This window comes from Athene cunicularia (assembly GCF_003259725.1).
Source record: "Athene cunicularia isolate RWA chromosome 1 unlocalized genomic scaffold, athCun1 chr1_part1, whole genome shotgun sequence".
NCBI lineage: Eukaryota > Metazoa > Chordata > Aves > Strigiformes > Strigidae > Athene > Athene cunicularia.
The window spans coordinates 78,284,603-78,308,552 of record NW_020799091.1 but is presented as its reverse complement, the minus strand read 5'-3'; the positions used below and the strand labels follow the sequence as shown (position 1 = coordinate 78,308,552).

The window sequence follows — 23,950 nt, the reverse complement described above, 5'->3', positions numbered from 1 at the left end:
TAACGGTTACCTGAACAGTTCATTCTGTGGCTTTACCTTTTCCTCTTTTTGTCTACAGAATTATAGGTCAGCTCAGTAGAACTTGTGCTTGAGAGCGCCCTGCTCTGGGGTAGCAGAAGCCAGTCAGACCTAATGGTGGGCACTATCCTGTCTTTTTTTAGTGGGCATATATGTCTTAAGAAAACCAGTAGCCTTGAAAAGGTGAAAATGGCTTTGGTTGTTGTGTCTTGAAACTAAGCAGTGCTGTATGTTGCACCAAGATCAGTTTGCAAAGAGGAAGAACACTCTGGAAACCTCCTTTAGTGCTCCTGTAAAGCTGGGTGCTGGGTACCTTGATGGGAGAAAATGGACAAGCCTGGGCTGTAGACATGTGGGATTGATGGGCCCATAGTGCTGTCAGGGGAAGGTGTGTACCAGATTTCAACAGGGAGGAGAGCATGAGAAAGCAGTCATGAGTCCTGCCTATCAGTCTTAGCCTCAGATGAACTTGTTTGTGGTTTTCTGTCTTTTCCCTCACACTGTATTGCCTTTCATTACATCCTTTGCTTTATTTTTATTCTTGTTCCAGTGAGACGCTCAGCAATCTTTTTTTTTTTTTTTAATGCTTTTCACAGTTTGGGGAAACTTTATGTACTATTTTTCCTTCCACAGCAGGAAAAGAAAGTGACAAAGCTGCACTCTTTTGCAAAGGTCTGCTGGCCCAGAGTGTGGATGGCACTTAAAATAATACTTGAATACTTGCAATATTTGAAGTTTTCTTATTGTTTCTCTTTAAGAATATTTTACAGCACAGCCACATCTCAGTACATAATGCTTAGGCACACATTCTGACTTTACAATGTAGAAACGGTGGGGCTTAGGGTTAGAGTAACTTAAATATGGTCTCTTTTAATTGTGATGGATTTATTCCTTTATCTCTTCAGTGCTTGCATTTTCATCTGCAGGTTAAACAAGGTGGGGGGGGGAGGAGGAGTTTTCTTTTGTTTTCCAGAGTAGCTTTTCAGATTGTGGAGGAAGATTAGAATCAGGTTTCAAAATGAGAGGCTAGCTGCATGTGAGAGAAAGACAAACCTATCTCAGGTGCTCTCCTGAAAGCTGAAATACATTGATGTGAAATTTATAGAAATGTTGTAACAGTTGAGGGTCTCTGGGTGCTTTCACTCTTCCCATTGCCATAGTTAACAAACAACATGGCAATTTCTGCGTGTTTTCTGAAGTGATGTCTAGACTCACACATGATAACTGATCTGTAGGATTGTGTCAAATTGCTCATAGTGTTCTATAAAGCTTCTACCAGTGTTTACTTCTGTCTTTTTCATATTTTCAGCAGCAGCCCAGAGACACTCCTTGTATTACAAAGATAATTAGCCCAGCACATCATTTGGTATTAGATACATTGAAAGGAAAAGACTTGCACATCTAACTGTAATAAAACTCTGATCATTTGAATTCAGGCAGCAGCAGGTCGTTTTCCAAACCCACAGGAGTAGGGCCAAACCAGAACTGCAGTTTATACTTGACATTTATGGTACTTACAAAAAGAAAAACATCTGGACTCAAGCATTCAGCTACAGCTATAACATACAGTGTTATTGCTGCTAAGGTGTTTTTGTATTTGGTTTATTTTTTTTCTGTTACTTTTGTATATGGGGAGGTTATAAAACTCTGATTGGCTTCAGCACTGAAACGGGAACAACATTTGTGAAATAAAACCTAGGAAACCAGGATGTGTTGTGGCACCCAGACCACAATATCAGAATGACTCTGATGTAGTGGTGGGTCAGGAGATTCTATTTGTCAGAACAACCCAGGATACTGAGGACTGTTCTTATTATATAATTATAATTGACATTAGCAACGTGCAAACATGTGGATTGCATATGGAAGATGGATTCTGACCTTGCTTCATTAATGTTAAGAATGTTAAGGCCTTTCTTTTACCCATTTCATTGAGTTCTTAGGGATGCATTAAAACATTTTACAGGAATGTATGAAGGACTGTTCTTTGCCAGTCTCTGAACTATGCCCACAGCTGAATGTGGGGAAGCACAACCCAACCACACTTTGTCTCCTTGGTTTTGACTTGTCATGGAGGATGGAGAAGAGCATCTTGGTCATGCATTTTCATTTCCTAGTGCCCAAATCCAGCGCTGCTGCAAAGAAGCACTATGTAGTGTCTGAAATTTCTTATTTTTACTGTTAAAAGCTACTGTGACTTCCCACTGAGGAGACAGTCACATGCTGCCTCTCTACATCAATAGCCAGGGACAGCCCAGAGGAGACACTTAAGTGTCCTTCCACCTCTCTGTGTCTCAGTAGCTATGACTCTTATGTAGCACCCAGTCCCAAATATCTCCTATCTACTGCAGTCCTGACAACCCTAGAGCCCTCTGATCCATCCCAGTGTGTGCTGAACAGCTGTTATTTCAGCAGTGCCTTGGCTTCCCTTCTGTCCCTGAATTTGAAGTTCTCATCTACATACTCAGCCAGAACTTCCAGTTAAACAATTAATTCAATAAGCTATTGCAGCTCTGTAACATTTTCCTGAGATACCAATTTAGTAGTTTTTTATAAATGTAAGTTTATAATCACATGCATATCATTTCTACACTCACAAGTTAGTTAACCAAACTGAAGTAAATTGCTGCACAGGAGGAAACCCAAAACCCAATACATATCTATCAAGGAGACTATCAGCACAAACCCAGTTGAAGGATCATAGATTAATATATTACTCACTCAGATAGAAATCCTATAACTCAAAAGAACTGTTAAGTTTGGGTTTTGCACATGCTTTCAGTTGGAATTGAACTTCCTGTTTGACCTTTTTCAGATTCATTTTTATGTAATGAAAGACTGATGGTTTTTTTATCATGGAAAATATTTTTATTTTTCTGACAGAGTCCTCTCAGGAGATTCTTACAAGCTTATCAACTTGAAATAAAACTGAATAGCAAGTTAGAGAAAGATGTGGATTCTTCTTTACCCTCAAACTTTATCTGGAGTTTATTCTACTGTACAGGAAGGCTGTCTAAATGAAGAAGTTACAGCATACCACGTTTCCAAAAATGTATTCCTGTAAAGAGATCATTTACTTAAAGACTAGTATATCAATGACCATTAATAAGATATTTTTTCAGCTTAGAGGCTAAATACAGTTTTTAAAAAAAGGAATATGTGGTCACACAAGTTTTTGATAGAGATTTTGGATAAATTTGAATTAAATGATACATATCTTAATTTATTTTCAAATTATTTCCTTTTATAAAGAAATACACGTTTTCAGTAAGTTGATTCCCTGAATACCTCCCAAACTGAGGTATTCCCCAGGGGGAATCTATTACTAATTCTATTCCTATTTCCCAGGAAATGTCAGGGAAAACAAATGGCCCATGCAGTGTGACCTGAAGGTCAAGAGATTCAGGCTCTGAGAAATTGCATCCAGAAGCATATTGCACAGTTGATGACTTGCTGAGATTGTCTTGCCTCCAGTTCCATCCATCATGAGTGAATCTGGACTGTTAGTTTAAGTTTCTCAGATGGTTTCATCTGTCTCAGTGCTTTGAAGGTTGAGTTGAATGTTCCACTGTCATGTGGACAAATTCACTTAAGGATTGGTAAGACCCATGTAAAATGCAGTTGGAAGCACTTGGACAGGTTTTGGAGCGCCATTCCTGCTACCTGCCCAGGAGATGTTGCTGTATCCTGCAGCAACTGAAGCTATCAAGTGTTTTGAAGGTTCATCTCCATATAGAGTGCACTAGAAGAGAGATAGCAAATCAGAAGGCCAAACTCCAAAAGAAGATGACACAAATTCTGGCTGAGCTTGTTGCTACTACCTGTCGTCCAGAGTGGCTGGAGATTGAATAGGACCCACTTGTAAACCTGAGTTATGGACAGATGAACTCTCTAATTACTCAAGTTCTGATTGAGCATGACCAGGAATTTAAATGCTTCTAGATCCCAGGATTTGGCCATATGGTGGATACCTGAACATTAAATGGTTATAAGGCTTCATTTGGAAACATAGTGACTTTTGGCAGGTTTCACTGAAATGAAGCAATTTAAGATCTTCATAGATAGAACGGTTGCCAAAAATTTTCCATATGATGAGGACATAAATAAGTCAAATGCCACAGAATGTATGATGAAAAATTCTCCTTCCTGTGTAATTACATTTCACACTGTTTCTAAAAGAAGTACAGTCACTTGGAATGGAAATTTGTAAATGTCCCCAGATCTTTGAATGGGGATGTAAGATGAGGACCTTAAACTGGAGCTTTTGAGATTGAGATACACAATTAGTCCCACTGTTATCAGATATAATATCCATCTGGATAAAAATGGGTTATTCAACAGTCATCAGCCTTTGACATTGTACAAAGTGATCTTTAGTCCTACTTCACCTGTTGTTACATGAAACTTCTAAGTGGAAGCTTCTGAATATTTATATACTCTTTGTAAATGTACTTGTACTTGGTCTTTTAGACTAAACATAGTACCAAAATCAATATATGTGAAAGAATATTAGTCTCCAAGTAAGTATTTTTTGCTGTCTTCATAGGTTTCCCCTGACCTACAGAATGAAGTGCTTATAAGCCTATTAGAGACTGACCCAGATGTTGTGGACTATTTGTTGAGGAGGAAAGCTTCCCAGTCATCGTGAGTAATCTGTTTTTTCATCATCCCTGTTTCTGCTGGGAATTTCTATCTCCCACTGGAAGTGTTCAAAAGGTTCTAGTTTTCCACAGCTCTTCTGCACTGTCTACAGTGGAGTAGAAATATCTTCCCCATTACACAGACTCTGCCAAAGAAATTATGACTCTTGTACAGCATTTTCTAAAGACAAATCTTGTTTCCTGATCCAGAGGAAAGATTGTGTTCTGCTGCAGAGAACAGAATTACATGTACATAAAAATATTCAGTGCACTATTATCTGACAGGATGTATTCTAGTGATCTGCTGGTTCATGTCTTCGGTTTGTTGTAGTCTTCAGTAACAGGAGGAGTGTATTACACTATCCTTGAAACACACCCTAGAGTGCCTTAACAGAGTAACAGCTAGCCATTTGACCAGTTTGTTGTTCTTTTCCTATTGTATACACAAAGACATAGTAAACAAGTCAACTACCGCAACAGCAGGTTTATGGAGACTCTTTGGATATTATTTGATTATATGCTTTGGTGACAGAACTGAAGAGGAAAAAAAATCACATTGGTCACTATTACAGTTACGATACATAACATATTCTAACTTTGTGTATGGTGTATATATGCCTACACCCATGTGCCTTAATGCTGTGAGTTTCTACATTTGGATTAACAGGATTCCTGGCTTTCTCATGGGACACAGTCATTGCCTTTATTCTAGTGAATCCCAACAAGTCAGACCCCAAAAATCACAAAATTTTGACAAGCTTGCTTTAAGTAATTTTTTCCTAGACTCTAAACTCTCTGGGACAGATTGGACTTTGTCTTCCTGTGTGTGTAGAAAGTGCCTAGTGCATTCAGAATATAATGAAAATTGAATTTGTACAGACAGTTAGCTAAGATTTTTGTTCTCTCCCTCTGAGCATTGTATAGTTGGAGGTAATGTACTAGTGTGCCTGGCTTTAGAGGAAGAGGTATAAAAAGTAGTATAATTAACACATGGGGGAAAAAGCTTTCTTTAATTATAAAAACTAAAAGCAAAAATACATGCAGAATATATCATGTGTTGTAAAGGATTTTATGAGTTTGTTGTCTAACCACATGAACACATAACATGCAGTAGCAAATTATCACAGATGATCTGATTTGTGGTAATTGTCTCTGTGTGTTTTCTTAGTGTACCACAGACATGAAATAATTTCAGTTAGTTTATGTCTGACTGACAAGTAACCATGTGTATATTTAGATCACAATAAATGCAGGATAACTAGAGGTACATTAGCTGTCTCTTACTCGTTTCACATTTGCCGTGAGCCAAGACCATGATTAGGAGAAGCACTGCAAATCACACAACATATGGTAAAGTCTGTAGAGACTTCGTTCTCTAAGCCCTTAGTTTGGAGTGATCATATTATTTCTAACTCAATCTAATAAAAACCTTCATGCTGGATTTCATTGTCTACATACTATAAAGACATAAAATTGTATCTCACATGTGGCATAAATTTCTTGCAAATCATTCTGGATGTTAGACTCTGTTTCCTTTAAATTAATTGACCTTCCCTTGAGCTTCCTTACTTTTCAGCCACCATGCACAGCTACAGGAGAAAATGGATCTTTCGTGCAAAGCTGGTCACATCTGACAAAAGGGGTTTTGTAAGAAAAGGTTGCAAAACCAAACAGGAACATACACCCACACTAGTACCAATTTACTGTATTTTCAGTAACAGACAGATGCAGTATCACTGAGATAGGAAAAACTTATTTCTTCTACTCTGCTATCATGTAAGTGATTTATTCTTAATGTTAATATGTTTTCACTGTGATTGCAACTTCTTGGTTAAGATATCCAGGCAATTAGAGGGAATGTTGCATAGGGTTGCTGCTAGGAGTGTGATGCTCTTAAGAGATTAATCTATTTCAGAATATAATCTCAATTTTGAGGCTATGTGTTGGTTATTTTTCATGTAAGAAATGTGAGGCAGCAGACAACAAGGAGATGTTTGTGTCAATTTGATAAAAATGAGCCTCCAAAATACATCCTTACTACTCTTGGAAATTTATTGGTCATGTACTCAAGATACAAATTTGATTCCATGAAACAGAAGATTTTACATATTCTTGAGACAATCATCATCAGAAAAACTAGTTGGCTGCATAGCGTAGGGTATGGAATCAACTTCAAGACTTTAATGTCATATTACTTGCTCTGAAGGTCCTGCTTCTGCAATTGCCCTCACATCTCTGCTTTTGATGGCATTACAAATGCTTTCTTGCCTCTGATCTAACAGAGAAAACAATCTCCCTTCCTTCCCAGAGGAGGACAAATCAGATGTTTCTCATCTTTCCGTTCTCTTAAGAGCTGAGCATTGTAAATGGTGTGTCAGGGAGTTTATATAAGTCATTCATGGTAAAGCACTAATTACCATAGGCAGCAATTACGAAGTGTGCTTTTGTGAATGATTTCCCAACTGTTTTGTATGTTGACTTGATGACAGTGGATTTGGTGGTTTCCAGCTGTAAGATGGAGCATCTTTAAACTAACACAGAAATAAAATCTGTTTCTTATTATTATTTATTGCTTATCATGGTTGGTAGTCCTTTTAGAGTAAATGAATTTCAAAGTTATAGAATTTTTGAATGTTTTTGGATGGCGATGATGGGTTTTAATCCATCCTAACCTGTGGCACAAAGATGAGGCCATACAATAGGCCATACAGTATGCGTAAATGCTGTTTTCAAAACTGTGCAGAGGCTCCCTGAATCATTAAGTCCTCTACCCTGTTACAGTAGCAACCACATCATAATCCTGTAATAACCTGTTTTGTTGATGACACCTGTGTTGCTCAGATATGTCTGAAAATTACTACTGCATGCTGTCAAGCCATCACACTCGGTATGATTTGCCTCTTTAATGACAGAATTGTTTTCCCACTCAGAAACTTTAAGATATAACAGAAAAAGTTTTATGCCAAAACCAGAAAGGGTTTTCCAGTTTTTATGACCCTGATGCCAGCAGAAAAGTAGGAATATCCCTAGTAGAAGTAATGATTATTAACATTTTTCCAGTTCACCCATGCAAGTAGATTTCAGTGGATAACATCAATTCAGGATGCCAATTAAAATGGAAAGACCAAATTCCTTCATAGTGCAGTTGATTTTTGGTTTGGAATCTGAAATACTGTTTTTGAACACGTGGCATAGGTTCCTTCTGTAGCTTTCAAATCTTTTCAGTCTGCACATAACCACTTTTAAAATCTTTTCCTTAACATGGTTCATAACCACTAGGAAATACTTTGCTTGCTTTCCCACTTCTCACATTTGATAGTACCTAATCTTCCATTAGTCCTTGTGGAGACCATAATCTGCCCTTATTCATAGACTGCATATAGGCGGGCGGACATCTCACGCAGTATTTACATTTGCCTCCCAGTTTAGTTTTTCCCCAGAGTGTGGGTAGAGAATCTCACAGCTATCCAGGGGAAGATGAATTTTTAATTTTAGTAAACATCCATTTTCTACTGAACTCAGACTGTAAAGGAAACAGATGCAGAAGTTTTGTTTTAGGGAATATGTGAGAATTCATTCTTTACTCGTAAAGATGTGAGCCAAAGTCTTTTGCAAGTTGTGTTTTATTTTGTTCCTGAAGAGCATGGTAAAGCTGCAAATATATGAGATCAATTTCCAGCTTTATTCAATCAATTTTGATGGTTTCTTATAGTAAAGCTGACAGAGTCCACAGGCATTTTCTTTGATTTTTAGAACTATTTTTTTTAAACAAATTTGAAAGTGATTTTTTTATATATATATATATATATATATAATTGCATGGGCTTACTAGGAGAAACTGTAAATGAGTTTAGAAACTTGAACATTTGGATCTTTCCAAAGACTTGACAGTTTCTATTCAAGTAAATTTTTATCAGGATCTCTGTCTTGAGAAGAGATAGACTATAACAGATCATTCAAGGTAAGACGTGCAATCAGTGTTTCACAGAACTCAAGTTTATGTTGCCATGTTCTTTCATCTCCATTTCCCTTTCACCTATTCCTTCTGTTACCTTGCCATGACTAAGTGGTGGTATACCTCTCTCTTTGCCCTGTGCAACATAGTTAAGTTTTGATTCTGCAGAGATTTACATGCAGTAGGCCTTACTCTTGTCACCGTTAGTGCTAAGTATGTCTGTATGCTAGCAGGGTGAGGTTCAGATGGTTCAGAGAAAGCTGGAGAGAAAGCTGGTCATAGCAAACCTACTGATATCAATGTGTCTTCCCTTTTCTCTCAGGTCTTTCTGGTTCTTCTAAAATTCCCAAGACATTGCTTATATCTCATCTTAACTCACTCACTGCACAAGCTTTTTTAGAATTTAAGATGGCAGAAAGACAGGAGTAAGGGGGGAAAAAAAGTACATGCCTGTTTATAGATTAATTTATGTTGGGCTCGTCTTCAGATGAGAAGTTAAAATGGGAAGTTACATAATTGAGGCATGATTTAATTATTTTTTTTTTTTTTTTTAATGACTCCCCAGTATTACCATACCAACCACACTGGGAAGCTTGGGATAGTGCTACTTTGCCAGTTGGCAGCTCTGATTTTTTGAGTTGGCCCCAGTTGAGGTTCACGATCAGTTCAGTGATGGATTTGTTGCTGGGAGTTACTGGGCAGTAAACTTAGTTAATCCATTCCCAACACTTTATGTTTGCTTTTCTACTGGAAAAAAAATGGAATATTGAATAACATAATAGTCATGATGTTGAGTGTATATATTTTATGTTTTGGGACATGCAGTATGTAAATCATCCAGGAAAAAAAGCCAACAGCTTGAAAGTGATGTTAAGTTTTGTCATTATTTCTGCATTAATATTTAGTGTGCTATGGCCAGCCTGTCTTACCACTGTGTGCTTTCTTTATTTTTTTCTTCAGTTTTATTTCATTTGTCTGGAAAGAAGGTTATTATTCCATAACAATAATGTGCTTTGGCTAAGTTCAGGCTTTTTGGATATGTCTCTGAGAAGGGCTGACCATTTTCAGTACACATTTACAAGAATGAGCCTCTGTCATATCACATTCATTTACAGCAGATCTTAATGTGAATTCCCTGAGAGAAGTGACCAAGGAAGAAAGCAAAAGATAAGCATGTAAGAAGCAAAGATCAACATGCAGAGAAATTAAAAATGAGTAATAGAAATATAAATTAGGGAGGACTGATAGGGGAAATGTTATGTTTGTTTACAGAGTACTTCTGCGTATTCTTTGGGAGGTTCAGTGACTCACAGACTGCCTCCTGTCACAGACAGACTCCTGTCTGAGTAGTAAACTGCAACAGTTCAAGAAATGTCCCTCAATGTTTCCAATACACTTTAAAAATGAGAATTGTCTCTGTGAGCTTTGGCCACACTTTGGTGGGTGTTGTGTTTGCCTTTTTTTGGTCAAAATTAAATGCAGGCCATGCTGGTGGTGATGTAAAGGTGAAAGGGTAAAAAAAGTTGTAGAAGTTTTTAGCAGAGCCAGTTGTTTTCTGTCCCCATCTGAAGTATGGTAGATACATCTGCTTGTCCCCTGTAGAATATTTACCTTCTGATGTCTGTAGAAAAGGACCCTTCTCACAGTGAGAGGTGAGCTGTGGTTTTGGTTTCTCTGGCAGTGCAGTACTTCAGAATGATATAAGTGATTTTAGCATACCGCTTAGCATCAAACTAATCTTCCCTATCATGCCCTCAGATTTACTGTTGCAACAGGATAAATAGTCAAGGTAACATAAGGAATTGATTTACTATTTAATTTCCTGTGGTGAACTGTACTGTTGTGTGGTTTTTGTTTTTTCTTGACAGCAACATCTTTTGATTTTTAGTGGCCTCTGCTGGCCACTTCATGGCAAAAGTTTTACTCATGGAAAATTCATTTCTGTACTGCTTCTGAAGTGTTTTCATTTAAGTAGCTGTGATCATAGTTGTGTATTTGATTTTATTTGTATGATGTCAGACTGCACCCATAGCTGTGAACATAAAGCATTTTTCATTAACAGTGATTTGTTTATTAAAATTTCTCAGGAGCCCTGAGATGCTGCGATCAGAAGGTTCCTACTCCACAGGAGGAAGACATTCTTCCACAGACTCCAACAAAGCTTCAAGTGGAGATGTTTCCCCTTATGACAACAACTCCCCCGTGCTGTCCGAGCGCTCGCTGATGGCAATGCAAGAAGAAGTTGCCCGCAGCCCAGATAAGCTGTACAAGGTACCTGAACAGTACACACTGGTTGGACATTTGCAGCCTAAGACAAAGGAGAATTCTTCTGCATCACAGGCTGGAAAAGGTAGAGTACATCCTGCTCATGTTTCTCCTTCTCAGTGACTAATGGGGGTTTCTGAAATACTTGAGAAGTGTCAGGTTTGTATTATTAGTTACCGGGGTTAGAGGAGCAATAGTATAAATAACCTTACCAAAAATAACTGACCGACATCCTTTTTTTTTTTTTTTCTTGAGCCTAAAGCTCTTGGTATGGCATGGCTCAAAACTTGGAGCTGTTATTTAGGAAGATAGAACTATGTATGTCCTGCTTTTCGGCCTGCCTGTGACAGCATGGCAAAGGCTGATTTCTAGTCCTGCTCCACAGGACTGTAATACCTACGAGAGTATGGTCTGGACTTTGGAAAAAGCTGAGATTTTAAGATGTTATGCTACAAATTTTCTTCAATTGAAAAGAATGACCTCAACACCCTCTCACTGGAGAACACAGCTGAGCTGCACAGCTTTACATCTGTTACCAATTACACGCCTAGCAATACTAGTGCAGGGATCCATAATTTCCATAGCTATCTAGGGAGTGCACACCTGAATAATTTCTTCTGTAAAGAACTGTGGTTTAAACTGATAGCTCACCAGTACTTCAAGATGCTTTTCATTTACAAATATTTTTTTAAAAAAAATCATTCATGAAATGCATATTTAGCAAGCCAAACTTTAAGAACTTTCAGTGTTTAGGGATGCAGATAATGGTTTGGTGGTATTTTAAAAACCAATTCATTTCAGAGGTACTGGTTAGGCACTTAATTCCATTTGGAATTAATGGGAATTAGTCTATTATCTCAACTATATGCTTTATAAATGCCAGTGGGCATTTATCTTCTGTATTCAGCACCTAAATCTCTGAATAGGTTTCAAAATTTGGTCAGATTTCTAGTAAGTTATGAACAGGAAGTTACATGAAGTTTTATCATATTGACCGTCTTTTGGACTTTAGTATGCATCACAATGGTACTGGACCATGACCAGTTAGGAAATTCATTTGCTGACAGATGGAATCAGAAAAAGGCATGAAATAGTTACAATCAGGCACAGTGCCTGATGCATGTATTTCATTAAATCCCCATTCTGTGACAGCACTTCTGTGCAAGGCCCAGGTGATGCTGCAGGTTGGTAGATCATGCCTTACAGTAATCCCTGGGGTTGGGGCTGCCTCTGAGGGAGCTTCACCATTCTTTCCTGTAAAAAGCACACGAACTACCTTCTGTTGACCAAATCCTCCTGTTCTTGTGGAAATTCTCCAACTGACTTTGGTAAGGCAGAGGACTTAAAGGAAGTTCCACTCTCTCAGCAAACTTGGGCATCCTGCCCGTACAGAGTTTAAGGAATTAATTACAGGATCTGAGCATGAAACAAGAAGTAACTGCAAACAAATACATTTGAAGTGTTTGTGTTCGGTGCAGGGTAAGTCAGATGCTAGTATACATTAACATCTCTGATAACTTAAGGTTTTACCATTCCATATGTACGTTTCTAAATAAATAATGGCTTTAAGAGGATCAATTCATCATCTTCTTCCTGTTCTTTCTGCTATTTAGATGTTTCCGAAGATCATTTTGATATCTGGGGCACCTGGCATTCCACGCTGAAAAGTGGCTGCAAAGATCCAGCAATGACAGGTCAGTTATTTCTCAAGTTTTAAGCCCAAATCTAGCAAAGAGATAAACGATTCCCTGGTTTTGAGAAATCACAGTGAAACCAGTAGGAGAATTCACATTATCCAGAGTTGGACTTTCAAAAAGTGTCTGTTCAATAAAACACAGAGAGGTGCAGTGGTTATACAAATGTGGTGACATTTCAAACTGTCACAAGATAATTTTAAAAGTCGCTTTAAAATTACTCCAAAAAGTAGTTTTGTATTCTTGTAAAAGTCACTGGAAGGTGGATGCCGGGTGGGGATTTGAGAGCAGCTACCGCAGTGGCACAAGCACAGGCGGCGAGGTTGGCAACCCTGCGTGCTGACCCTGGTGTGGCCCTGGCAAGTCCCTGACCTGTCCTGCCTTTGTTTTTCTCCCATCTGCACCCACTCACAGAGAAACTGTGAGACTAAAACACCCCCTGCTTTTCAAGATTTGAAAGATACTAAGTACTGCAAAGCTTGATGTCAGAGCAAAGTATTAAGAGTCACTGAGTAATACATTAGACATGGTTCAGATACATGTAGGGCTGCTGCTCTGTGTCCCCAGATTCGGCCAGCAGTGAAGCTGATAACACCTCCAGTCACACAGCCTGATGATAAAAAGCCCCCATGCCTCTTGTACTGTGTGATACAGGGGAAAAGCAATAACTTGTTGAATACCACGTAAATGATTGTGCAGACTGATGTTGCCTTTCTGACTCTGGCCCCCAGGTTCTTACGGGAACATTTACGAAAGCAGCTTGCTGCGACCCGGACAGTGCTCTCTTTCCCAGGGGAACCTCACCACGTATTCTCCTCGGTGTCAGGGCAGCTCCTCTGAGCTGGACACCAGCACGCAGGTCATGCGAAGGAGCCAGACAACTGCTGCCATTCCCGAGTGTCGGCTTCATCCCACGGTGTCTCGGGTGTGCAGTAACCCACAAATTGAAGTTGGCAGTAGGATTTCAGACCTGTCACACTCAAAGTCAGAGCAGCATTTGACTTTAAGCAGTGTGGAGGACCTCAGTGAGCGTGACTCAAATGCGGGTTGTTCGCAAAGTACAGCCAAGCCTTCCTACAGAAAAGAGCGGCCACCACCCCCTTACCCAGGCCCAGGAAAAACAAGCTCTGTGTTGTCACAACGATCGAGCGTTTCTTCAACATTGCACTCTTTGTGGAGACTTCAACGCCAAGAGAAAAGTTCAGGGACCAGAGCAGCCGGAGGACCACCAGCCAAAGCCCCTGACCAAGCCACCTCCAGGCAGGAGCGGCCGGCCCCGCACACCCAAGGGAGTCACATCTACTCGGCAGCACCTCACAGTCAGAACAGTAAAAATGTTTCAGAGGCGGACTGGCATGAGTGGCAACGGGATAGGTGGCAAATTTGGGAGCTACTATCAGCTGATAACCCCGATGCCCTCCCAGAAACCCTTGTATGATCAGACTCTGCAGAACTGCCACTCATACCTATGCCTCCATTTCATAGGAAAACAGCAGTGACATTGGAAAATGGGGAGGGCTTGTTTGTTTTATACCAACTGAATTGCATATACTTTTTTTTTATAATTTTGTTCACTTTAATTTCTTAACAGCACTGTCAAGCAGTCCATTTACAAATACAGTATGTTCCTGTTTTTCAGCAAGCTTTTGAGAAGAAACAAGATGAAAATTTTAGTCTAATAACTTTGTACGCATACGCTGTGTATAAGATAAAACTGTTGCTTTGATGTTGCTAAAAGTGTATTTATATATCTGCAGTTTTGATGATTGTATATTCTGTAATGGGTACTGTATGATAATCATATATTATGTTTTCATATACAGATGTCAATCAATCATGACTGCTTTTTTTAAAAATCACTGCACTTACATTACCGTGATATGCATTGGAATTCTATAGAAGTGCACAAGCTGGTTTCTGTGCTTATATAAAAAAAAACCTGTTAAAAGGGGAAGTTGTCCTTTTTTTCACTGCCTATTGAAAAACACTAAAATAGAGTGGAACATGAAAAGCCATATATTTTATAAGGGTAGTAGTGAGCTTAGAGAGGAAAATACCAAATATTTTTTTCTTATAAATATATTTGAAAACAAAATTAAAATTTGATACAAGATTATGAAAATATTTTTTTTTAGATTCTGGTAGGAAGCAGCTCAGAGAATCAACTTAAGAGCAAGGCCATGCCTAAACCAACTAATGATGTAGTGCAAAGGTCTGCCCTCCCATTCTAGAGGAAAACCAGTGTTATGTATACAGGATATAATATATATTTATAAATGTATGATTTTATGTATTGTTCTAAAACAATAAACTGGAATCCAAATTTTAGAAAACCAAACACAATAAATTGAGGTGTGTAACAACTGAGAAAGAATATGGCTTTTCCTTTGAAATGACAAAGCTTCAGCATTAGCAAACAGACATATGAAAGGGAGTCACACAGAGTTTCAGAAGTGAACATGACATTTGGAGATGTTCACAGCTGAATTTCTATAAATATTGTGCCAAAGTCTGGGTCAATAGTACTTCTTCAATGACTGTATGTTGCATTGTTAAATGTTGCTGTTTTATACACGTTCTGGTGTTTTTAAATTGCCAAATTGTTTATGGCCAGCAGGTGGCAATGTACTTCAGTATTCTAGAGAAAATTCTTTTTATCACTTGATAAGGGAAAGTGTATCATATCAAAGAATTTTATAAAATATATTAGTCTTAATTTTAATGAAGTTGAAGGCTTATTCAGTGACGTTGTCTAAGTTCTATCTTGTGCCATAGTGATGGAATAAAAAGCTAAACAAAACAATGAGCATATTTTTTGCTCTCTTTTTTGAAGTAAGGTTTATTTTAAAATTGTTGTGGTTTTATTGCATTCCTGATTATCTATGTAAAAAAAAATCTAAAAGGCTTAGGAATTTAAGGACCACTTTCAAATATGATTCACATATCCAAGATCCAAGGTTTTACTTGCGTTTTAGGCTTGAAATCCATCCTGTAGTCTGTCCATCATATCTCCATTTCCCAAGTAAAGTTATAAGATAAAAGCACCAACCCAAGTAGAAAGGGGCAGGATTCGGCCTTTGACTGTTGTAGCCTGGCTGGCTCTTTTTATGAATACTGCATTCAGAACAAATCTCAGCTCTTTTCTGGTGGTCGCAAGGCTTTTTCAAATACCTTCTTGACATGAGACTTGATAGGAAACGGTTTCTGCATGTAGCTTATTACCTGTAGCTCTGTGCAAATTTATTACTAAAAAAACCCCCACCCCAGATTAAAAAGGTAGTGGAATATAAGGAAGGACAAAAACAAGCTCTCACAGACAATCCTTATTATTTGATCTTGTCTCAATATTATCCCAGGCTTGATACACTTTTGCTACAGGGAATTAAAGCTCCCTAATAGTCCTCAAAACCAGACACAGTGTAAATGCTGCTGCAGAAGATACTCCGTTCACTAGATGTCCATCTCTTCATTATAAATCCCTTTCTAAATACAGAAGCTCGAGCACATTTTAAACATTTTTAGGGAAAGATGTCTAATGATTACTAAGCCTAATAAAGAGCTTGCTTTTTGCCAGTACCCCTCTCTGTATATATGTGTATTTTACCATCTGTCTGGAATTTATGCAAGTACAGAGAACAAAAAACAAGACCACTGTTGGAGGACAACCTTGTCTGCACGCATTTCAATATATAGTTGCTTGGAGGAAGAGAGAGAGAGAGAGAATAAATTTAATTCCGATGAATTAAAGTAACACTTGCCAATATTACATCATTTCTGTCTGTTGTTTTCATTTGAACAGGACAGAGCAAAATTTATCACAAGCAGGTTAAGGATGTAGTAATTTTTATTTGTACCTCTTTCCAGGCCGAAATCAGTGACATAATTTCTTTTGATGGATTTTTATATTTCACAAGAAACATAGCTGTGAAAGGTTGTTTCTGGTTTTATATTAGCTGATAGATCTGTGTAAGCGATTCCATTTTAGATCTATGCATCTTTTTTTTTTTTCCTATGACACATGCTCTTGTACAGCCATGATATTCCTCTTATGGGGAAAGTCTGTAGGGTGGGGTTATCAAAGTCTTTTCTCTGACTCTCCCTTGGGAGCAGGATTGCTGTCATAGCAAAAGGGTCACGGGCCTCTGCTTTAGTGATGAGTGTAGTAGAGGAGGTCTCCTCTGGAGGTCTCAAGGCCTCAGGGCAAACTCCTGCAGTTCATTTCCCTCCCATTGCTTCCTGTTGCACCACAGTTGTTCATACCCAGGATTAAAATAACCCACCTCTTTCCACAGATGCTCTGCATTACCTTCTCTTAGGGGGTGTCTCCCAGATGTGAGGAAGTGTGCTGCACTTCAGGTGAGCCCAGGAGAGATGAGATGTGGGTGGCCCAGGATGGGGTGCTTATGGGTTGCCCATGGGGCAGGGGTTTCTCTTCTATCTTCCACTGAAGAAACAAAAAAGAGAGTCATCAGTGCAGTTCTAGATACAAGCCGAATGTGGTGGGGAACCTCTGAGCCAAGGGAAAAAAGGAAAAGCTCAGACTTTAAAATATTACTTCAAAAATTACTGTTGCTGAGATCTTTTAAAGCAAGATGTGGTTACACAGTTGACTCACTCATTCCAAGACCATGCTCCACTGTTGAGGGGTAAGTTGCACCTTCTCCTTCTTCCCCAGCCTCCTATCCCATCCCTTACCCCAGCTCTTGGAGTGGTGGGAGGAATCCCCAGGCTTGTTGCTCTGGCTGAAGCTTGCCCTGTACAAGAAGCACATAAAATTCAGGTGGCTCTGTGGCTTTGACAAGTGGTAGGCAGAGGGGAGGAGAAAGGACAGGGTCAGAAATGAGAGAGAGGAGGAGGGTGGGACTGGCCACCCCATCCAGCAGTAGCCTCCAGTTAGCCCTGTTAAAGCTACTCATGCAACTGCAGGGCTTGCTGCTTCAACATGTAGGCAAGAGCCCAGCCAAGTACTTGAGGGTGGCTCTGTGTTACAAACCCAAGCCAATCCAGCTGCTGGCTTGGGTGCTTGAAATCTCTCAAGTGTTCTGCTCTCTACACCCAGAGCCTAGCCTGCTAGCATGGCACAGACCAGTGCCACTCAGAACTTCTCTGCTGCTGAGATGATGTGGTTCAATGGTCTGGGATTTGTGGTTGTATGGTCTGGGGAAGGAGGGGTTCTGTTTTGTTGTTTCTCAGACATTGGTAAGGGCCAAAAACCTCAATTCGAGGTTTTCTGGAGCACCATCTTGTTCTGTGGTGCTGGTCTGGCAGAGGGTCAAGGAATTCTTTCTCCTCTGGGAAACACACGGGATGTCTGAGCCTAACCTGCTTCCTTTCTCTGTCTCTCTCTTCCCCTTTTCTTTGCACTAATTAAAAAAAAAAAAAAAAAAAAAAAAAATGCAAAGCAGTGGAAATGGTTCTTAGTCACATTAAAGAGTATCTTGACATCAGTAAGCCCTTTTACAACATCACTGAGAATAGCAAACTACTGCTGTGCTAGAGTCGCTTTAGGGGAAGGCATCTCGGCGTCCAGACAGTGCTGTAGAGACCGCAGAGCTATTCAAGGCATGTAGACACCCAGAGTGCTGGGTCATAAAATGCACCGCCTCTGAGAATAGCATTCATCTAGTTTTTCTGAAGTTTAAAGCATCTCCAAAGGTATCTACATCTGGAAAAGTCACTCAAAAGCTGCCTTTTTATTTAGTGGAGAGAGACAGGTATTTCTGTGACACCATCCATACAGCCTACTTGAGTCTTTCTTTGAAGGATGATCCTATTTAAAGGGCTGGTCATTAGGAGAGCCTATTTCTTTCCACTACCTTTCTAAACAGAGCCTAAATAATTTGCCCAAATAGAGTCCTCTCTATGGTAGCCCTCCAAGTTTGGCTGAATGAATCCCACTGTAAGGGTTTGGTAAAACAGAAAATGGATGGTGATCCCAGCAACAGTAAGTACCAGAATTTAAAAACGCTGTTGCCTAATGCAAACAAATTATTACAGCGTAGGAAAACAAAAGCAAAATGTTCAGCCTTTTCAACTTTGGGGGAAAATGAAATCTATCCATAGGCCTCGGCATTATTGTGTTATTCCCTGGGGTCCGGGGCAAACCTGGGGCTGGTGGGGCTGGCAGAGACAGTGATGCTCCTGGGGGCCTGGGAAGGCAGCCAGCAGAAGGAGACAGAATGCTCAGCTCTGCTGGGTGCTGTAAGGCTTTTTTGAAAGTGAATGAGAGACATTACCTGGTCTGGAATTGCATCTCCCCCCTCCCCCCTCTTTTTTTCTTTTTTAATGGGATTTATTTTTTCACTGAAAACTCTGCTTCCAGCTGATCTGAAAGTATTCATGAATGGGACCAGGATTTAATTAATTCATTCAGCGAATTAAAAAATGAATATGGGATTTCCGAAAGCAACCTGATATGTGCATTGTAGAAATATAGGGGGGAAGGAAGTTGTGCTGAATCCCAAATGGCACTGGCAAATGGAGACAGGTAGATAAAATCTTCCTTGTGAAAGACAGGGATTAATTGTCTTTCCTCTGCTGCTGAGTAAGCAAATGTCATTGCCACTGGAGTTTTAGGCTCGCAGAGGGAGGGAGGGAAGCGGAGAACTGTCTTTATCCACTTCTTCCAGAGTTGCATTTGGAAGGGGGTGAAAGCATGTTAGAGCATGCAAGAGCAGGATCTCCAGCTGGGTGGTTGCTGCACTCTCCGGGTGAGGACTTGAGCCTCAGATTCTGGATGCTCTTCTAATGACTATTTAAACTTTTAAATAAAACAGGACATATTTTACCAGTGTCTGTTAAACAAAGGTGACATGAGGGCATACCTCAGATCACCATTTCCTTTTGCTGGGCTTGCTCCTTTCCATTTGCTCAAGTCCCCTTCCAACCATAGGTATGAGCTTCAATTAAAAAAATTAAAAGGGCCTGGAAAACAAAAGCATTTGATTCAAAATCTGGGGTAGAAAAAATAACAAATCTGTGAAAAAGATCAGAAAATATCTGGCCCCATCCTACCAAACAACGAGCAGAACAAGCAGTCCCTTCCTCTTCCCTGTGCACACATGCTGGGGAGGCTGAACGCTGCTTGTCAGCGAGCAAGTCCTGCCAGCAGCAGGGTGTTCAGCTGTGGATCTTCATGCTCAGGTACAAGGAGGAGACAAGGGTGAACATGGATGTCCATAGGGTGATGCAGCTACTGGCCAAGGCACCGAGAACAGCCCCAGCTCCCTCTGCCTGGAGGTGAAGCCCTCCTGGCAGTGAGGGCATGGGGACATCCCTGCTGCTCTGGCCAGATGGGACCCTGCAAGGCTGAACCTCCTCTGTCCAGACCAGGCAGCTTATAGACACAGAAACCACAACTCCCAGCCAATAATTGCCAACAGAATGCTCCCTGCTTGGGCACTCTGCCTCCCTGATCAGGAAGGAAGATTACATCATCCTAATAATATTCCAAATTTGGTCTGCTTTGAAAAAGGACTACTGAAAAATCAAAGCTTCCTTCAGAGTTTAAAAATTCTTTAGTCATGAAGAGAAAAATCACCTGAGTTATGGCTGCTATTTTGAACCTCACAGAGGTGAGTAGACAAATGTGAAGAAAGAAAGAAAGAAAGAAAGAAAGAAAGAAAGAAAGAAAGAAAGAAAGAAAGAAAGAAAGAAAGAAAGAAAGAAAGAAAGAAAGAAAGAAAGAAAGAAAGAAAGAAAGAAAGAAAGAAAGAAATTAAGTTAGTTTGGACTGGAAGGCATTTTCTCATGCAGAAAATAACAAGAGCATGCCATAGCCTGCCAAGTAGGGTTACTGAACACACCGTTCACTCAAGGACAAGAATCATATGATCACTTTGGGGAGATTGAGTGTTGAACATGGAAGCGGCACCTGGCTTTTCTCCTAAAAAAAGGTTTAAAAGGGTGAGATGCTGAATAAACTCTTCCTTACACCCACAGGCTATTTCTGTAGCTCCCAATTGCCAGCTAAAGGTTACCAGCTGTGCTTTTGCCCAGGGTGGTATAGACCTGGCCTGATTTCTGATAGCAAGGAGAGCTGGAGCCCTGACAGAGCTGAGCTGTAAGGAGTGTCTTCTGAAATCTAAAAAAACAAAAAGGCCACAGCTGCAGTGTTATCAGCCACTTTGCAGTCTGTGGAAGAAGCAGTGAGGTTGAAAAACAAAAAAAAAAAAAAAAACTCATCCCACTGGGGCTGTCGGTGGATGAAGCTATTGCTGCTAGCTCTGTGAGTTGACAGTGGTAAATGAGTGGTAGGACCTGCAGAGTTGGAAGACTCTCCTGTGAAAGAGCAACCCCTCTAATAAAAAAAAAAAATAAAGGGCAAAAGAGGGAGAGAGAAAGTTTGCAATGTAGAATGAGTACTGTTTTTCCATGACAGCCACTAACAGACCAGTTTCTGAACCCTCAGGCTTTCCCATCCTTGAAGAGTCAAGATTTGCAGCTAGAAATATCCAAGGCTGGTGTGGTGGAGTAGAGGGGATCTGGGAGTGAGAGCACCAGAGGGAACCCAGAAGATGTGATGAGGCCCTCCTAGCTGGTGTGTCTTGTCCTCTGTGCCGCTGCAAATAATTTTGCCCAGTCCCTGGTGCTGGTGAGAAGATAGGTATGAAAATGTGCGTGAGCTCTGAGCTTTGCTGTAATGGCATTACTACACAAGTGCTGAGACAGTCATACTGCCTTTTGTTATGCTTTTCCTCTGGCCTTGCAGGTCCTGCATTCTTCCTTGTGCACTAGCTAAGACTGAAGAAGGGACCTTCAATATTTCCCTCCCTCACAGTGTTTTCCTCTCATCTGGTGATCTGAACAATAGATCTGGGATATACCAGGCATATTTAAGCTCAGAGTGTCTATCATCTAGTTTCCCCATTCCCATTCTTAAAGAAGGGGACCAAGGGTTGTGCAGCAGCTGCACATCACTCATCAGTGGACCATATGCAGCTTTCAGGTCCTGCCTTCTTCAGTCCTTTCCCATTTTCTTTCATGCATCCATCTGGGAATGGGATGCTCAGGCGAGTCGTGCAGTGAAGGAGGCCCGTGCTGGCAGACTGTATCTGCCCCCGGGAGTTATGAAGCAGGAGGTGTGTCTGGGGCTGCAATGCTGTACTGTTGGTAATGGGTTTGCTCCAGCTACAGTGACTGGTCTAAGGGCTAAACCTGTCAGGGTCCGTGTTGGCACCTGCATGGGGCTTGGAGGTCAGGGCAGCAGAAATCCTGTACTACCTGGAGCCTGGCTGCTGGACCGATTTCTGCAGGGAGGGTAGGTGGTGTGTGTACATCTCTCCCAAAGGCCTGGACAGCTGATGTTACCTGGGAAGCTGGTGCCTTTCCCCAAACACAGGGAAGCACGGCTGAAGATGGAGCTGCCCAGTATTCAGCATCTCTGCTGAAGCCTCCATGCCCTGGGACCCTCAAATGCTTCCTCTGCAGATTAATTAGATTACCTGAGATGTTTTGTCTTGTGTTGCACTGAAATGCTAAAGCCCCAAGTGTTAGGGCACGTGGGTATGTTTTAAGGCACAGGGAGCTTGGGAAAGCTTGAGGTGGACTGTGCCATCAACACCTTTTGTGCTGAAGTAAATAGGAAGCCTCAAGCTCTGGGGCTGCCCTTTGGACACCTTCAGACACCAAACAAGGATCTCCCCAGAGAGCTGGACAAACTGAGTCTGAAGCCTTGGGAAGGCAGCAGTGTTTTTATCCTGGGAAATGAACTCTTGCTAGCTGGTAGCAGAAGTTTCTGTTCCACCCCTACAGCAGAAATAATGGGAAATTACTGTGGACACAAAAACAAGGGGCTATAAAGAAAGAAAGGATTCCAGAAAAACACCTGTGTTTGTAAGGAAAATTCCTGGCTCCTGATGCTGTCCACAAGGAGACATCTGAGCATTGCTGCAGGTAAACCCTGAGCAACTGAGTGACTTCCAGGTCACACTGGGATGGAACAGGGCAGTGTTCAGCTCCCTGATGCCTGGGCTCTGCCTGAGGTACATGTCCTATTTGCGGTTGTTGGGGGGGAATTGATTTTATTTAATCTTTCCCTGCTCTGCCCCTTGGTCCTACTGATCTTCAGATGCACGTGGACCATTGGATCTGCCTTGTGTGTGAAAGAGGGAGCAGAAATCTGTATGCCCCTGTGAGGCTAGCTGTTCAGAAGCTTTTTGTTTTAATATTCATACTAGCCTAAGGTAATTTTCTACTCCATGTTTTAGGGAGCAGGCAGGGAGAACATGTAGTTGTCCTTTCCTCCAATAACAAGGGATTAGTTTAAGCACATGGATGAGAAACATTAGGGATGCAGATAGCAATGGAAGCACAAAAGTAACCAGAAGAAACTGGCAGGAGAGCAAACCCCTCTATCCCTTTTCACAGAAAAGATTAAAAAATAAATCTTCTATGACCATTCTTCCTTCAAACAAGTGAGCAATACCCAGTGTCAAGTCTGATCAGTTGCCACACATTGGACTGGGACAGAACTGAGTGCAGTATAAGGCAAGGAAAGAAATTTAAGCACCAAAGACAATAAAGCCATGCTATTAATTTAGCATGGCTTTGCAGTCAGAGATAGTTTTTTTTGCCATGCTCTGCTGTAACAGAGCTCATTCCATAATTGTCAAATGCAGATAACTTCTTCCTGGTCGTGGAGGTATGTCACAATGTACACAGTAAAACACTGTGAACCTCTCAAACCTAATAGGAACTAGATAAGATCAGAGTTTTCAGGACATGATTTGTATTTACAGCTTAATAACAGATTCCATCTCCCCTCTTTTTTTTTTTTTTTTTTTTTGTCTAGATGAAGCAAAGAGGGCATTTCTCTTCAATGCTGCATATTAGAAAAGGAGCAGTGTCTACTGCAGGTCCAGTGTAGGGATAGGCTTGGACTTGCTGTTCAAAGCCAAAAGCTGACTCATGCTGACCCTCAGGCTTACGTTTATCTCTGAACAAATCTTAAGAGGCTTTCTTGGAGGGAAGGAGAGAGAAAAAAATCCACAAACCACAATCATGATGCTTTTGCTGCCCAGCTGTGTGTGGCAGCAGCAGGAGCAATGCTGACCCTCCCACAGGGTCCTGGGGCTCACGCTATCTCCACACCCTGGGTCTCCATCTCACCACGGCTCTGGTACCCCTCTACAGCACATCCCTCACTGCCTGCAAGTTTTGCACAGAACAAAACTCTGTACAAGGAGGTGGGTGGGCAGGGTATGAGCCCAGGCCATCCTCAGCCCAGCTGTTGGGAGCATCTTGGGGCAGCCACACACCTGGCTCTCACTGGCAACCCACAGGCTCTGCTGTGTAACCATGTCAGATCTGGTGATGGGAGAAGTCTTTGTAGAGCAGAGCAGAGATTATACTGTAAGGATTAGCATCATATATCCCGA

General features: G+C 40.8%; 1 protein-coding gene across 4 annotated transcripts in view; it reads left to right on the top strand.

The window, feature by feature from the left end:
- Nucleotides 1-16,318, top strand: part of ARHGAP6 (Rho GTPase activating protein 6) — a 316,856-nt gene extending 300,538 nt beyond the window's left edge. For all 4 annotated transcript variants that reach the window (XM_026850458.1, XM_026850466.1, XM_026850443.1 and 1 more), the window contains exons 10-13: nt 4,565-4,662; nt 10,701-10,963; nt 12,492-12,572; nt 13,304-16,318. In XM_026850458.1, coding sequence (XP_026706259.1) covers nt 4,565-4,662; nt 10,701-10,963; nt 12,492-12,572; nt 13,304-14,010 — 1,149 coding nt within the window. In that variant the 3' untranslated portion in view covers nt 14,011-16,318. The remainder of the gene's footprint in view (nt 1-4,564; nt 4,663-10,700; nt 10,964-12,491; nt 12,573-13,303) is intronic.
- The last annotated feature ends 7,632 nt before the right edge of the window (nt 16,319-23,950 follow it).